At 38.2% G+C, this 15,792-nt stretch overlaps 1 protein-coding gene across 3 annotated transcripts in view; it reads left to right on the top strand.

The window, feature by feature from the left end:
- A1CF (APOBEC1 complementation factor) overlaps positions 1-15,792 on the top strand; it is a 76,010-nt gene that overhangs the window by 47,389 nt on the left and 12,829 nt on the right. For all 3 annotated transcript variants that reach the window (XM_081075024.1, XM_081075023.1, XM_081075022.1), the window contains 4 exons: positions 1,083-1,321; positions 6,627-6,791; positions 11,017-11,114; positions 15,454-15,724. In XM_081075024.1, coding sequence (XP_080931150.1) covers positions 1,083-1,321; positions 6,627-6,791; positions 11,017-11,114; positions 15,454-15,724 — 773 coding nt within the window. The remainder of the gene's footprint in view (positions 1-1,082; positions 1,322-6,626; positions 6,792-11,016; positions 11,115-15,453; positions 15,725-15,792) is intronic.

Raw genomic sequence — 15,792 nt, 5'->3', positions numbered from 1 at the left:
CCGGTGATTCTCAGCCTGCAGCAGTATTGTCCACCCTAGGGAACACTTAGAAAAGTGAGGAGGCATTTTACAATGACTAACGGGTAGCTACTGGCATGTAGTGGGCAAGAACTAGAGTAATAAACATACTAGAGTACACAGTGAGCCTCAACAGCTCAGTTGAGATACATTAAATGAGTCCTGTACGTTGGGATATTTTACTCATTTCCAATTTGGAGGCAGACGATTTTAAGTAACAATGACTATCCTTATAGGTAAATCTTGGTGCTCATCTGTCTTCTAAGGTCACTTTCAGAAGGGGCATCATTTAGTCAAAGGTTATACACCCATAAGACTTTTGATACATTTGGTCTAATGTTCAAAGAAAAGTTTAATCAATCTACACTCTGCCAATGAAGGTATACTTCAACCCACTATTAAGCAACACTGTTTAGCGGAAGAAACAGAGACTGAACTGAGAATCCAGAGGCCAGTTTCACCCCTTAAAAATCTATAAAATCTTAAGCAAGTCACTTAATTTCTTGAAGCCTCAAGTTCTCCATCTGTAAAATGGAAATAACACCTCCTCTGTCTACCTTACAGGCTCCTTGTGGAGGCCAAATAAAATAATATGTAAAAATCTGTTCAAGCATAAGGGACTATTTTTAACAGCAATCATATCAGAGCAGCTTCTCTATTTGGCTGGAAAAGAAAGGGAGCAGAAGAGGTTGTAAATTCAAATACTTCCAGGGCCAGGCAGTTAACAGGAGGAAAACGGGCCAGGTATAAAGTCCTCAGCATTGGGGATAAATGAGGGAGTGGTGAGAACTGACTATAACTGGCCAATCTACATCTAATCGAAAGACAGCCAATGCTACTCAACTTCAAATACTTTTTAATTTCTTTAAAAACATAGAGCAAATGTTGACCGATTTTCAAATTTCTCAAAAGAACAATCCAAAAAAAAAATAGTTCAATCACTATAAAAACCAAACATCCGACAGCTATGGGCCATGTCAGGTCCAAGGCCATACGTTTTCAACTTGTCTTATACTTGAATCACACACAGATTCTCACCCATCAAATGTCTGCTCTTTTTGCAGAAATGGGCGGCTCTTAGGGGTTTGTGCCAGCGTGGACAACTGCCGATTGTTTGTTGGGGGAATTCCGAAAACCAAAAAGAGAGAAGAAATCTTATCAGAGATGAAAAAGGTCACCGAAGGAGTTGTCGACGTCATTGTCTACCCAAGCGCTGCAGATAAAACCAAAAACCGAGGCTTCGCCTTCGTAGAATATGAGAGTCATCGGGCAGCGGCCATGGCCCGGCGGAAACTTCTGCCAGGTTAGCACACCCCTGCTCAAAACAGAGTCTTCTCCTCTCCATCCTGCCTGCCTCTCCAGCTGCTGTGCTTCTTCGCAAAGGAAACAAGTGCTTGTTGTTGCGTTGGTTTACTTTGGTCTGTGTCTTTGGTTGGTTTAACCTCTTCATCCTTCTTATGTATCTCACAGTAACTCAGGGCCCTGAAGTTTTCACTGTCTGGGTTCTGAAAAATATTCATTCTGTGCATGAAGTCTAATTCACACGCTCTGGAAAAATTTGGAACTTTAAGCTACAGCAATCTTGTCATGAATCCTTAATTACAGTGGAGAATTTTCTTAAAATTAAGTATATCACCCAATATTTTACGTATATGTATTTATATATATATATATATATAAATTTATAAAATATCTATCTAGATAAATAGATACATAGATATTTATCAGTCTTATTAGAAATAGGGTATATTATCCATTACACTGCAGAAATAAATCTGCAAGTGATACATTATCCCAATGTCAATTAAGTAATATGCTTTTATTATGACTTCTTAGTGTCTAATAATTTCTAACTTGGGGGAATATAAATAACAGCTCTGTAGAAAGACCCCTTTATTAGGTGCTCCTACCACAGAGTAGGTCCCATTTGGGCAATAACCATCAATTTCTAAATACAAAAGACCACACCAAAATACTGCCTCAGTCAGATCAACTTAGGAAACATTGTTGAAAGTCCTTCACTCATTCTAAAACATTTGCTAAACCTTACCCAATGCAAGGTATTAAAATGAATTATAAGAGCATTTCAAGAAGGACAGACTGGAAACACTGGAATCAATTCTCCTCATGAACATTATGGGAGAGCCAGCAGAATTGAAAACAAAACAACAAAAACACCTGGATTTACATTGCCCTTGTACGTATTCTTCAAAACAAAAACCAAGAGCAGGATTCGTCCTCTAGATTTTCAAAATTGGATGGTGGCTTCTGAGCTTGGGGAAGATTTTTTAATAATATTTTTATAAAGGCAGCTTACAGTGAAAAACAAAAACAAAAACGAGATAACCTCCAAAATGGCTGAATTTTTTTAGAGAGGAGCATGTTTTTAAAGTTAAAGCTTCTTCACTACCCAGTGGTCAGATCATCTGACTCACAGGTGCAGAGTCACTAAAGCTCCTCGTGGAGCATACCTCACCTCTCAGTGACCCAAACTTATTATTTTGCTGTCCTCTTCAACACTTTTCTTCAGCACCACTGACACCCCTCCGATTCATCCTGTTCTCAGATCATCATTATAAACTAAACGCAGATATTCCCAACCTTAGGTTGTTTTTTGAAGATCTCCTAATTATTCTCCCAGTTCTGCTCTCTCTCTGATGTACCCCAACCATCCTGAGTGTTACCATGAGATTAGTGTTCGCAAAGTATCGTGTTATCCTTTCAACAAGTTCTGGCAAATAAGTAGGAATTCAATCTCCGTCCTCTGAGAGGCTGAATGGTGTCTCTCATTTGTCAGTTCCAAAATATTCACCAATTCCTTGCTGCAGGTGAAATAAAGAGTAAACCCCTGAGCCTGCCTTCAAGGCCTTCCATTCATAGTCCCAGTCCTTACAACCGTATTTGCTACCCTCTATTTCCCGATAAAAACTCTCTATTAGGACAAACTTCTCAATGTCCTAGACAACGCCACTCTCATTTTTGTCTCCTTTATTCCTAATGCTATATCCCTCCCCTTGCTCTGCTGACTCAGGGCGCTCAAAGCCCCAGCTCAGCCACCAAATCCTTGAGAAACTACTGTCACTATTCCAGCCCACATTAATCACTTTCCTCCTTCATTATCTGTAAAAACAAACATGTCCAATGATTGGGGGAGGGGGGAGAACATAACAGTAAAAGAAGGTCCAGAATGGGAAAAAGATAGTTTTTAGGGGTCAGATAATCAGTGTTCCTAGAATATTAAACTTCTCATCAGCTTCCACTCTCTTCAAAAAACAAACCAACAAACAAAAACAAAAATAACCACAGCATGCTGACCTATACAAAGAGCTTCTGTCTTTACCTGATTCAAGCTGAGTAGGTCGGGCAGGGCTGAGCAGCTGGGCTTCAGAAATTTTCAGTTTGTTATGCTTCCACTCAAGATCCTGACTTTGGCCCTCTGGATTCTCTGCCCACCATCCATCAAGGTGGACACTAGCGACCTCACTCTCCCCATCCACTCTATCTTAATCATGATCCAAGCCAGCGCCCCCTGCCGGTGACCCTGTAAGTTGGCCTCAGCTGAGTCTAGTTTCATTCAGTGGGCTTTTAGTCAGACAGCCTTATCAGCCAACTAACACCATGAGGTACAGTGGTGAATAAGCCATCCTGAGCAAACGCTTTCATCTCTACTGAGGCCTGAGAGTAAAATGCATTACCCATTTGGACCCTCTATCTATTACCTCACCATAGATTCAACAATAAAGAATTTAGTAACTGACAATCCTCTAACCCCCTAGTTTTAAAGAATGAGGAGATCTTTAAGAAACATGATAAGTAAGGCACACAAGAAGCTTTTCCTTCTTAATTAATCCAGACTTGGAGACAGAAAATTGTTGTATAAAATGATGTGTTGGCTCCTGGGCCACCTATTTCCTGTTAACAATGGCAGCTCTCTCTTGATAAAACACATCTTTGCTGAAGTATGTCTGGGAAAAAGATGTTGCATCTAACTCAGAGGCTATCAAAGAATACTAAAAATATTCTGGAAATAAGTTCTAACAGTGATTTTCAACGTTAGCCAGAATCGCCTTCAGGGTTTGCTAAAGCAGATTGCAGAGCCCCACCACCAGAATTCCTGTTTTAGTAGGCCTGGTGTGGAGCCTGATAATTTGCATTTGTAATAAGTTCCCAGGATGCTACTGCTCTTGAGACCACAAGTTTGAGAACCGGTGATCTAAGATAATGATTGTCCACCGTGGGCTGCAAATTTGAATCAACCTGAGATTTTGGTATTGGTAGTGTTTAAAGTCCTCCTCAGGTGATTCAAACTTACAGCCCACGGTAGACAATCAAGAGGAGAGTGCATATTGAATCATCATTTAAAAGTGAGAAATTGAGTCTGTTATATGCATTATCTTCTTTTGTCTTCACAACAACCTAATAAGTAGGTACTTTTATTATCCCAGTTTTACAGATGAGGAAATTATGTTTAGAAAGGTTATGTTTCCTAGCCAGGATTACTGATCTGATATTTGAACTTGTCTCATTTCAAAGCCTATTTTCCCAAATCACTCTGCAACACTGATTTCCACAAGGATATTTGTGGAAGTCATTGCTTCCCATACCTCCTCTCATTTCTGTCCACTTTAGCCTTTTGGAGATCTTCAGGTCCCTGGGTGACTTACACTGATGGTCCCAGGCTGGGAAGGAAAAAAACAGTGTGCAAAACAGTGGTTCTAACCTTGGCTGCATGTTAGAATGAACTGAGGTGACTGTAAGCGTCCTGAGGTCCAGATCACTTCTATCAGAATTGGGAAAGAGAGTCCAGGGATCAGTGATGAGCTGGTAAATCTTTAACAGCCAACTCTCGGGAGAAAATCAAAAGTCCTGATTTGTAGCATTTGCCTATATCCACGGTATTAACATGCCCACTGTGGCTGATTCCAAGCTACCAAGGTGATATCAACTGGCTCACAAAATTCTGAAAATTTAACAATCTATTCTTGCATTTGGGTAGGAATGGTGTCCAGCCCAACACTGGGTGGAACCCAGGTTTCAGTATTGTTTTAAAGCTCTTCCAATGTGGAGCAAATTTTGAGAATCACTGGGCTACGGAAACTGGAGTCATCTGGGAGCTGTAGGGCTTTGGGATAAGACAAACAGCAAAGTCTGTGTGAAGCATGGAAGAGGAAGAGGAAGGGAAAGGAAGGGAAGGGAAAACAAGGGAAAGGAAGGATAAGGAATGGAAGGTAAAGGAAAGAAGGACTAGAAAGGTAGAGGAGGGGAGGGGAAGGAAGAAAACAATCTTGTGGGAAGCAGTGTAGAACAAGGTACCTAGCTGGCTGGGATAGCAAGAGCCAGCATTTCTAGGATCACCTAATTCACTAGGATGTGTCTATTCTTTGGGTTTTACAACGTCAATGCCACAGATGCTTTCACTGACTACTTTTCAAAGAATAAAAAGATGCATTTTGATTGAAAATAATTGTTTCGCATGTGTAATAATTAAACAACTAAACCCTTACCAATACTTAGAATTTCTGATGTTGTTCCCTCAAGCTTTTTATTGCTTCCAGGATATACCTTGTTTCAAAACAACTAATAAAAAACAAAAAGATTTTAAATCAAATTTGAAATTGAGTTGACCCTCACCCTCCTCTCATCACTTCAACATGGATCTGTGCTGTGTAGGGGGTACAAGGGCTGAATAACAAACAGGGGAGCAGTGAAGAAGTGAAATAGATCTGGGTATCTTATCCTCTCAAAAGCTCATTTCCTCTTCTGTAAAATTGAGACAGCCATTCCCCTCCCCACAGAGTTACTATGAGAAGGAACTGAGGTGACATATGGGAAACACATAGAATAGTGCAAAACACTAAATAAATTATAGGAATCGTAATTATAGAAATACAATAATACTATATGTAGTCATAGATAACAACTAAACTTTTAAGAATTCAGTTTCTCATTATGATTGTTCCATTGCCCTTTGATTTCTTAATTTTGTTTTCTTTAGATTCCTGAGTTGTCCATGTTCTGAAAGAGAGAGAACTAGGAGGGAACACAGTTGATCGGAGCCCTGACCAAGTGAAAGGGATGGAAAACAAAGTAGGGATGCCTGAGCCCTACCAACCCCTGCCCATGCACCATTTTAAGGACAGCTCAGTAGTGGCCCTTGGCCGCACATATTCCAACAGAAGCAACATACTTCCTACTGACCTTACTAATGTTTCATAAAGTCAGACTCTATGTATGAGTCCTAAAGCCATTATTTTTCCTTTCTCCCTTTTTGCGATTTCACTTTCAATGACTACCTTCACCCTACAGGAGCTGTTCTAAAACCCAAACATACCCACTGATGTCTCATTTCTGTTCCATTTCAAACCACATCCTAGTTCCCTTTATACTCAATCATTATGATAAGCCACTTGTCATACAGAACTCCCTTCTAGCCAGCTCTTACATTTACTTGGAATGTCTCTTAAAATCAATAATCACCTCTTTTAATATTTCTTTTCTTGTTCAGTAAAGATCTCATGGGCCAGTTCAATTTAAAAAGCCATCAGTATGAACTGAGATAATGTCCTGATTTCTATATAATTCATCACACGTTTAATCCTTTTCAACAGGAAGAATTCAATTATGGGGACACCCTATTGCAGTAGACTGGGCAGAACCAGAAGTTGAAGTTGATGAAGATACAATGTCTTCAGTGAAAATCCTATACGTAAGAAACCTAATGCTGTCTACCTCTGAAGAGATGATTGAAAAAGAATTCAACAATATTAAACCAGGTAGGACATGGCACAGAACATTACTTTTCCAAAACATACTTTAAAAACACTTATGCTTAAGATAACTCCCCATAACTTTTTATAGGATAACTCTCATTTATTATTTCATAATTGCATGCAGAGTACTAAAACTATATTACTACCTTTAGATTAGAAAATAGGGATATATGGTCCTATGACATTTATCAATATTATAATTTGACAATTATCTGTGTGATTATTAATAAATACATATTTCCTTCACTAAACTATAAATTCCGTGAGTCTCTTTTGCTCTTTTGGTCTCTTTAGCTCCTGTCTTTGTGTCTGGAACATAATAGATGCTCAATAACTATTTACTGTATTAATGAATACATGGCCATATCTATAGACTAATGCAGTGTTTCTTAATCTCAATACTCTTGACATTCGGGGCCAGATAATTCTTGGTTGTGAGAGTCAGGCCTGTGCATTATAAGATGTTTAGAAGATCCCAGGCCCCTACCCACTAGATGCCAATGGCAACCCCCAAGATTTAATAACCAAGAATGTCTCCAAACATTGTCAAATGTAGCCTGGAGAGCAAAATTCCTCCAGTTGGGAATCACTGGTCTAATGGAATATGACTGACTTTAGGTACATATAAAATGAAGTGACAATTAATTCTAGGAAACTCATTTGGATGAAGAGGAAGGATAAGGAATAGAGGGAAAGTGGAAGAGGATAACCAGTTGCTGCTCATCTTGTTAACAGTACTTTTCAATACCAATTTTAAACCATGAGACTGAGTCCCCCTCTCTTCTTTTTCTCATATTGGAACTATAGCACTGAGACAGGTAAAGCATTTCAAGAAACTATGTCCAAACAAGCATTTCCCAAAGCCAGTTCTACAGAACATTAATTATACACACTGTTAGCAGATGTTACTGATAAAAGGGGTCCATTGTCAAATAAGTTTGTAAACACCAGATTCAGCAAATTTAAACAGCTTTCTTGTTATTGTGGGACTTATCAGAGTCCTTAATCTTCTAATAAGCTTTGAACATCTCCAAAAAGAGGAGATGTAGGATGCCGGATTTCCCAAACATTTGGACCATAAATCCCATTTTCTGTCAGACCACCTTGTGGGATTAGTGTGTTTTGGAACACACTCTGGCCTAAGTTTATCACTGTGGTGACACCTTTCCATAAACGAGAATTTTCTGTCTCCAGGCACTAATTCTCTAGGTGGTTGCTAAGCATGGCCCATGGTACCATCATGTTAAAACTGCCTGAGAATATTCACTTTACATAGTCATGTTGCCTGTTTGCAACTTCGGGTGCTATGTCAGGTGTAACAGAATAAACTAATGATTCGTCCTAAAGGTAATTAGTCAGGATATCATTTCTCCCTTTTTAAAGATTCACCAGAGATTTGTCTATTTCCATCCTTCAGGAACTCTGCTTTTCCTACCATTTTAGTATATGGTATGGCTCCATACCACCAACTATAACTCCATAACTGATATAGAGACTGCAAATGATTGACTGCCTCACTATGTGCCAGACACTTTCACAGCATGTGTCATTTATTCATCAACCCTATGATGTACATTACTTTATTACTTCCATTATTTTCTGAATTAGAAAACTAGGACCCAGGGCAATTAAGTAACGCCCAGGATCATACAGCTAGCCATTGGCAAATCCTGGATTTGAATCAGTCTGGTTAAGAGAACGTTCTTCACAACCTTATGACTCCCCATACTCCACCCTTACTCCTTTACTCATTCATACATTCAACTGTCACTTTAGTAGCTCCTATATGCCAGGAACTGTGGGAGGAGCTAACAGGTGATGTGTGTATGGAAGGAGTTTAAGATGTTCCAGAAGAATAACAGGAATGACAGTCTATTCTTAGGGTACAGAAAAGACTCGTGTTTAGGAGAAGTGACACATAAGCTGAGATCTGAAAGTGGACTTCCTTGTGGGCAAAGAAATTGACATATACGTATATAAATATTGCTTCATAACCACCCCTGACTTTCTACCTTCCCAGAGTGAATAATAATTCTTAGTTTTATCTAATTAAAACATTACCTTCTTTTGTGTGTGTGGAAGAGGCTGGAATAAAAAACTACTAAAATGCTGCTTCCTTTCATAGTTATTAATTATCAGCTTGCCCAGTATGCATGTTGGAGACACATGTCCAGGCCCTATTTTTTTATGAAAATAATAAATGCCACATCAGATGTATTCTATCTCTCTCTCTCTCTTCTTTCTCTCTTTGTCTCTGAATTGTAGAGGGCGGATCACTTGCAGACTTTTGCTGTACTGGAAGGAAAATTCAGAGCTAACTAGTTTATTTTCCAGTGGAAAGGATGTATTTATACTTATCTAAAACATTTTATGTAAAGAAACAGGAAACTAATTTTTTTAAATTTCTATTTAAAGTTTGGATCCCTCGGAGGAACAAAAACATTCCTAGCAAATATTTGACCATGTATCTTTTTAACCCTGATTAACCCTAAAGTAGTATATTGCCACTCAGATAAATAAACGACAATCAAAGTGGAAACTGGGGACTGAAGATGTATGTTTTCCCCTAGTATGGCCTGAGGGTACCTGCTGAAATTCTAATTATAGTCAGTGTACAAAATCTAAATTTCCTAAAACAGTTTAGCAACACAATCAACTGGAAGGCTTGTTAAAAAGAGATTGCTAGCCCCGTCCCCAGTTTTTTATTCAATATGTCTGGGGTGGGCTCCAGTATTTGCATTTGTATTAAGTTCCAGGCTGAAGCTGATACTCCTGGTCTGAGAGCCACACCCTCTGATAATCTTCCCTTTGGTTTACAGTTGTGTTTCTCTTCAGGTAATTGATGTCTGCTGACAAGTTGATAATGAACAGAGTAATATTTTTCTAATTCCCTGTATTATGATTTCAGAGAGTCTTTTTCATCGTTGCTGATAGATTACCACTCATATTTTATTGCTTCACCCTCTGCCAAATGATGGTCAATAAATAAACTCTATACAACAAGAAACACATTCAAATAAGCCAAGTGGTGAATACTACTGTAGAGAAAACCAGTTTCTCACTTTTTAATTAGTGTGTTTTATGAGGCTAAATTTTCATGTATCAAGATTTCATAAAGTAGGTAGAGGTGGACATTGCTCAAAAATGCAAGCCAATGTCAATATCTGAAAGGCGAATTTGAGAACACCTAAATCCATTATCATCTGAAATGCCACTCAACTAATGTGAATGATTGAAGTTAGAGTGTGATAATATTTGCTCATTCCATGCACATTTATTGAGTGGCCTCTGTGCACAAGGCACTAGGTAGGAACTGGATAAAGACCGTATATGAAGATGCCTCTGCTGCACTGCCTGGTCTTAGGGTGCTGACAGTCTAGGAGAGCCCAGGTGGAGGATGGCAGCAAGGAATCAATATATAGGTGATGTATTATAGAACTGTACACTTGAAACCTTTATAATTTCAGTAACCAAAATCACCCCAATCAATTTAATAAAACAAAAATAATTCCTTTTTTAAAAAAGATTGAATGGAGCGAAGGCTGGCAGGGTAAAAATCCTCATGGTTCACTTCTTACTTCTCAATGACCAAGACCAGCCATGGGGTTGAGTCACAAAAATTACCCCACCTGACACTGAAGGAATAAAAAGACCATGTTGGAAGTTTACTTAATTACATGTCCCATGCTGCATGGTCTCAGATACCTTTATTTACTTTTCTCAGCCTGACGAGACAATTTTGCCCTGTACCGTCATCGTCATAAGAAGTCAAAGGTTGAATGCTGAGGGGAGAGAGAAGGACGTCAATGTTTTAAAATTATCCTTACATTACAGCACTATTCCTATTCCTAAGGAAACCAGTTTATAACCGTTGAACCATGTGGTAGAGTAGAAACTCTAATTGCCTTGTGACCTTGGATCTAAGAGGATAGCTGAACTTTGGCAGGGGAAGGAAGAAAGGAGAACCTGTCTCCTCTTTTGATCCTCCCTGGCATAAGGTCCCATCCTATACTGTTTCTTGAAAAGCAGCATAAAAGAAGAAAACTTGGTCTCTCAAGATACACCCAAGTCAGTAGAAGTGAAAGAGGATAATTGGCATGTTAAACTATTAGCAAGTTAATATAAAAAAGTTTCCATCTTCTCTCTAGGCAAAAGTTCTACTTTTCATATCGAGTAAGGAATGAGATTCTTTAACAACATTTTAATAACACTTTCACTCTATTTACAGGTGCTGTGGAAAGGGTAAAGAAAATCCGAGACTATGCTTTCGTGCACTTCGGTACTAGGGAAGATGCAGTTGAGGCTATGAAAGCTTTAAATGGGAAGGTAATATAGGAAACAGAAAAAATCTGTATGAATTCCATCAAAGTTTGGTGCAAACATTTTATTCAAAAGAACAAGCCTGCAAGCCTATCTCACTCAAGCTTCTCCATCTCTGACATGGCTGCCTCAGTCCATTTAAGATGAACAAAAGAGAAGTGATGGAAAGTACAATGAACACATGGCTTGCATGTCCAACTCTATCTCTAATTTTGGCTGATTTGGACAAGCCACTGGCCCTAAAATTCCTTAAAAAGAGGTTATTGGGGTAGATTATTTACAGGTATTTATTTTCCCATTCCAATTTTTACTCATTACTGCAAGGAGATTATCATCTTTGTAGTGCAGTATTTTGGAGGCTGATGATTAAAAAAAAAAAAAAAGTCAAGGTAGCTGTTATCGTTCTGCCCTCAGAGTTTGATCTTCCAATTCTGGAAGGTTTAGAACTTCATCTTGCCAAAAGTAAGGTTTGAGGAAAAACTTTTATATCCTTACTTCTAATATGTATGTAGAAACCAATATAACATTTTCTTATCAATCCCATAAACATTAAACAAACTTCTGTAGACCACTTAGCATGTGAAATAATGTCCAGGATATGAAAAGAATCAAACCAAAGATGCTTGTCAAAGAGCTAAAAGGCTGCCAGAAGAATAAGACAAGTAAACAAACATCTTTGCAAAGTACAGATAAATTTCATTTAAAAAAATAAAAAGGCAAAACATGGGAAGAATGTTCAAAGGAGGAGTGGCTCATAATAAATCAGAATATGTATCTTCATGGAGGTGAGAATATCTAAGAGAACCCATGAAAACTGGGCAGAATTCCAAAAGAAAAAATCATGGCAAAAGAGAAGCAGTCTTGGAGGCATGCAATTTGAAAAGAGTTACATGTGATTGGAGAACAGTTTAAGTAGATCAATTTGGTTAGAACACAATGCATGTAAGGCTGTTTCCCCTATTACACCTTGCTGCAGTCAGTCCTAACAAGAGACAGATGGCAAAGACACTAATTACAAAGGTGTGAGTGTGGGGTAGGGGATCAAAAGAGGTAGTGCAGAAACCTAGGGCTCATGTCACTCCTGAGTCAAAGGGACAGGGGCTGGAGAAGCAAAGGGAAACCTCAGGGAGAGAGGATCCTATGGAGCAGGGCTCTTGGAGAGAAGTAGTGATCTTTTATCAAGGGACACAGGCAGGCCAAGGTGACCTCTCAGAGAGGGAGCCAGAAGAAGTGGCCCGAACTCACTGCTATCTCGCTCTCCAACCTCCTGCCAGGATTCTTCTTTGGCCAAAGTCTGTCATAATCCAGAAGTACCAGGAGCCCTGAAGATGACTCCATACAGAGCACCCTCCCAGAGCAGAGAGGCTGGAGACCGGTAGGGAGTAGGTCTGGAGAGCAGACAGAGGATGTCCCAGGATAGGCCCCTCAGACACAGTGGGGGCCAGGCATAAGAGCTCCTCCAGAACCTACAGAAACATTTGAGTCCCGAGGGGAAAAAGCACTGACTTGAAAATACAAAAAGAAAACTGCAAAGCAAAAATTAATGCATACTTAAATACATGTCTATAAAGCAAAACATTATTTCATCATCATTGAGTATGACCTTTAATATCATAAAAATATTATTACTTTGGAAACAATTTGCAGGTTAAGCTTTCTCAATTTAGAAACATTCCTAGGTATATATAATGATTGCTAAAAAGGGATAGTCATTAATTAAGTGCTAATTTAGGATTATTTATTACAGGATTATTAAATTAAGTGCTAATTTATCATTAATTTATAAATAATCAAATCATTACAATAGAAAATTTTACAATAATTACAATAGAAAATTTTTCAATTTTTAAAGCTATTTACAGCTAGAAATTTATAGCAATTTATACATATAGGATGTAGTTAAATATATATTCAATATTATTATTAAATATAAAATAAATATTATAATTATATTTAACTATAATGTGCTATCAGAAAATCAAAAGTAAGTTTGCCTAGGGACTATGAAGGCTTTTGAGTATGCATATGGATATTCACATTTAATTTGTACACCAGGTGAAACTTTGAAGTTGTTTGTGTAATAAATTATCATATTTACAACAGAGGGTGCCAAGAAAATATATACACATTTTAAGAAAGGAAAACTGTATTAAAATTGTAATACTCAATATATAACAGTAACAAAAGATGTCACAAAAGAAGACATGTTTGACTTCTGCAGTTATAAGAGGTGCTCAAAGTGGTTACCATCAGCATCCAGGCACTTCTGACTAAAGCAAACTACTGCAAACTAGGGCTTGAGCAACGTTGACCAAAGGGTCCATTTGTATACATTTTTTGGCACCCCCAGTATTTGTAATGATCATATTTACAATTTAGGGAAATTAACTTACTAAAAGTTGAAATTTTATAAAGTTGTAATTGGAACTAGTTACAAAGCTATTACAGTCACCCAAATGGGAAGAAATAAGGGCTTGAATAGGGTGGGAATGGAATGTAGAAGAGAGCTCTACACAGGACCTCAGGTAATGAATTCAAAGCACCCAGGAACTGATTGGAAATAGGGGTAAGAAAGAAGGACAAGTCATCATAGGTTTTCAATATGGGAAACTAGGATAATACTCTTAAGAAATATTGGTCAGGAAGGGAAGTCTATTTGAAGAGAAAACTGATGAATTGAGCTTTGGATGTGATTATTCATTTAATCTATAAGTATGTGTGGATGTCAGCAATATGTAAAAAATTTTGCTGAGCTTGGACTATACATATTAATAAGACATTGTCTTAGCTCTTGAAATGTCTGAACTAAATAACTAAAATACAGTATTGAGTTTAAAACACTATTGGAGTGGCAGAGGAATGCAAAACAAAATCTATTTACAATGAGAATTCTGACTTTGCAGTAAAGAATCATTCCCTTAAGAATGTTTTGCTATGGAAGTGCCTATAAACAGAGACCAGTTTTGGTGTCTCATCTTCTTCAACATGGGACTGAAGGTACAAAAAATCTTATATCCAAGTTCACCCAATACTCCAAGTCCACTTCTTTTAATTATATCATCGTCAGTATAAGACAGTTTAATATCAGCTGTATTCTATCTTTCAGTCTGTCTGATCTAACATATTTGATACTGGTTCCTGCTACTAAAAAGTAGGGTAGATACATGGAACTAGGGAGAAGTTGCCCCAGGGGCTGAACAATATGGTCAGGATGACCACAAGGCAGGCTCTGTCCAGGAGATTTCGATGATCCAGGAACCACTGAATCATTCATGAAATCAGTAAATAAGGGTGTACATTTAACTGCTGCGAAAGGGGATTTTTGCAGGTACACTTTATATCGTTTCTCTTTTTTATATAAAATAGAGGCTCATCATATTCATGTTTGAAAGAAGCCTCAAATGCTTTCTCATAACCCCTAGTCCCTTGATAAGAAATACATCAATCTATCAAGTATTTGTTGAGAGCCATCTTTGTCTGTTGAGTATGCAAGCAGTACATAGAAGTGAGTCACACATGTTGGTCTAAACACAGCTATTATCTTCAACATTTGGAGCTATTTGCAATGTCAAAAACGTGTCAGAATAGAACCACTTCAATAATTCTTGAGGACAAGTTTTAAGGAGTGATTGATTTGAGAAATCTCAATTCTGCCTCCTCTATCCCTGTTTGTTACTTGCCAGCTGTTCAGCAGACCAAAAGTTTGCTTCACAAGAAAGTACCTATGGGGGACAATGTACTAGCCTCACAGATTCCTCTTCCTTGACTAGGGCCCCAGTGAAAACTTATTTATTGTATAGCTGCTCTAAGGAACAAAACACTTAGCTGGCTGGCAGCCAGAAAGGCCTAACTGGGCTGCTCATGCCAAGATGTTAATAATTGATAAGATCTCTTTATTGATTTCCTTTCACCTTCATTGTACTTTGCTAGGTAGTGGAGATTATATTCCACCCATAATTAACTTAAATGTCTTAGAATTATATAATGATATAAATATGTAATTTAAAACACATATATCACATTAAAAATACTACATAATTGTCTGTGTCAATGACTATATTCAAATAATAAATGTATAACCAATACATTAATGCACGGTGGCCAATTTGTCACTGTCAAAACTGTTGGCAGCTTATATGCATCTTATCAATAAAACCATTCAGTGAAAATTTGACTGGCACACAAGTACCAGACTATAAAGAGACAAGATACATATAATTGAGGCAGTCAGTACACATAGCAGCAAATAAGGTAACACCAAAGGAGACACATTACAAGGACTCAACCACACTTGATTGTCTTCATATCTTCTCTTATTGTTTTTTCCTTGCTCTCTACACAACAGGTGTTGGATGGTTCCCCCATTGAAGTGACTCTAGCCAAACCAGTGGACAAGGACAGTTATGTTAGGTATACCCGAGGCACAGGTGGAAGGGGTACCATGATGCAAGGAGAGTACACCTACTCTTTGGGCCATGTTTATGATCCCACTGCAGCCTACCTTGGAGCTCCTGTCTTCTATGCCCCCCAGGCCTATACGATTCCCAGCCTTCATTTCCCAGCCACCAAAGGACATCTTGGCAACAGGGCCATTATCCGAGCCCCTTCTGTCAGAGGTAACACTAATCAGCTCTTGCCTTAGAATAACTCTTAATTTTAAATGATTTGTATTGCAATAGCCTTA

The sequence above is a fragment of the Rhinolophus hipposideros genome (assembly GCF_964194185.1).
Source record: "Rhinolophus hipposideros genome assembly, chromosome: 15".
Classification (NCBI taxonomy): domain Eukaryota; kingdom Metazoa; phylum Chordata; class Mammalia; order Chiroptera; family Rhinolophidae; genus Rhinolophus; species Rhinolophus hipposideros.
This window is presented reverse-complemented; position numbering and strand designations above follow the sequence as displayed.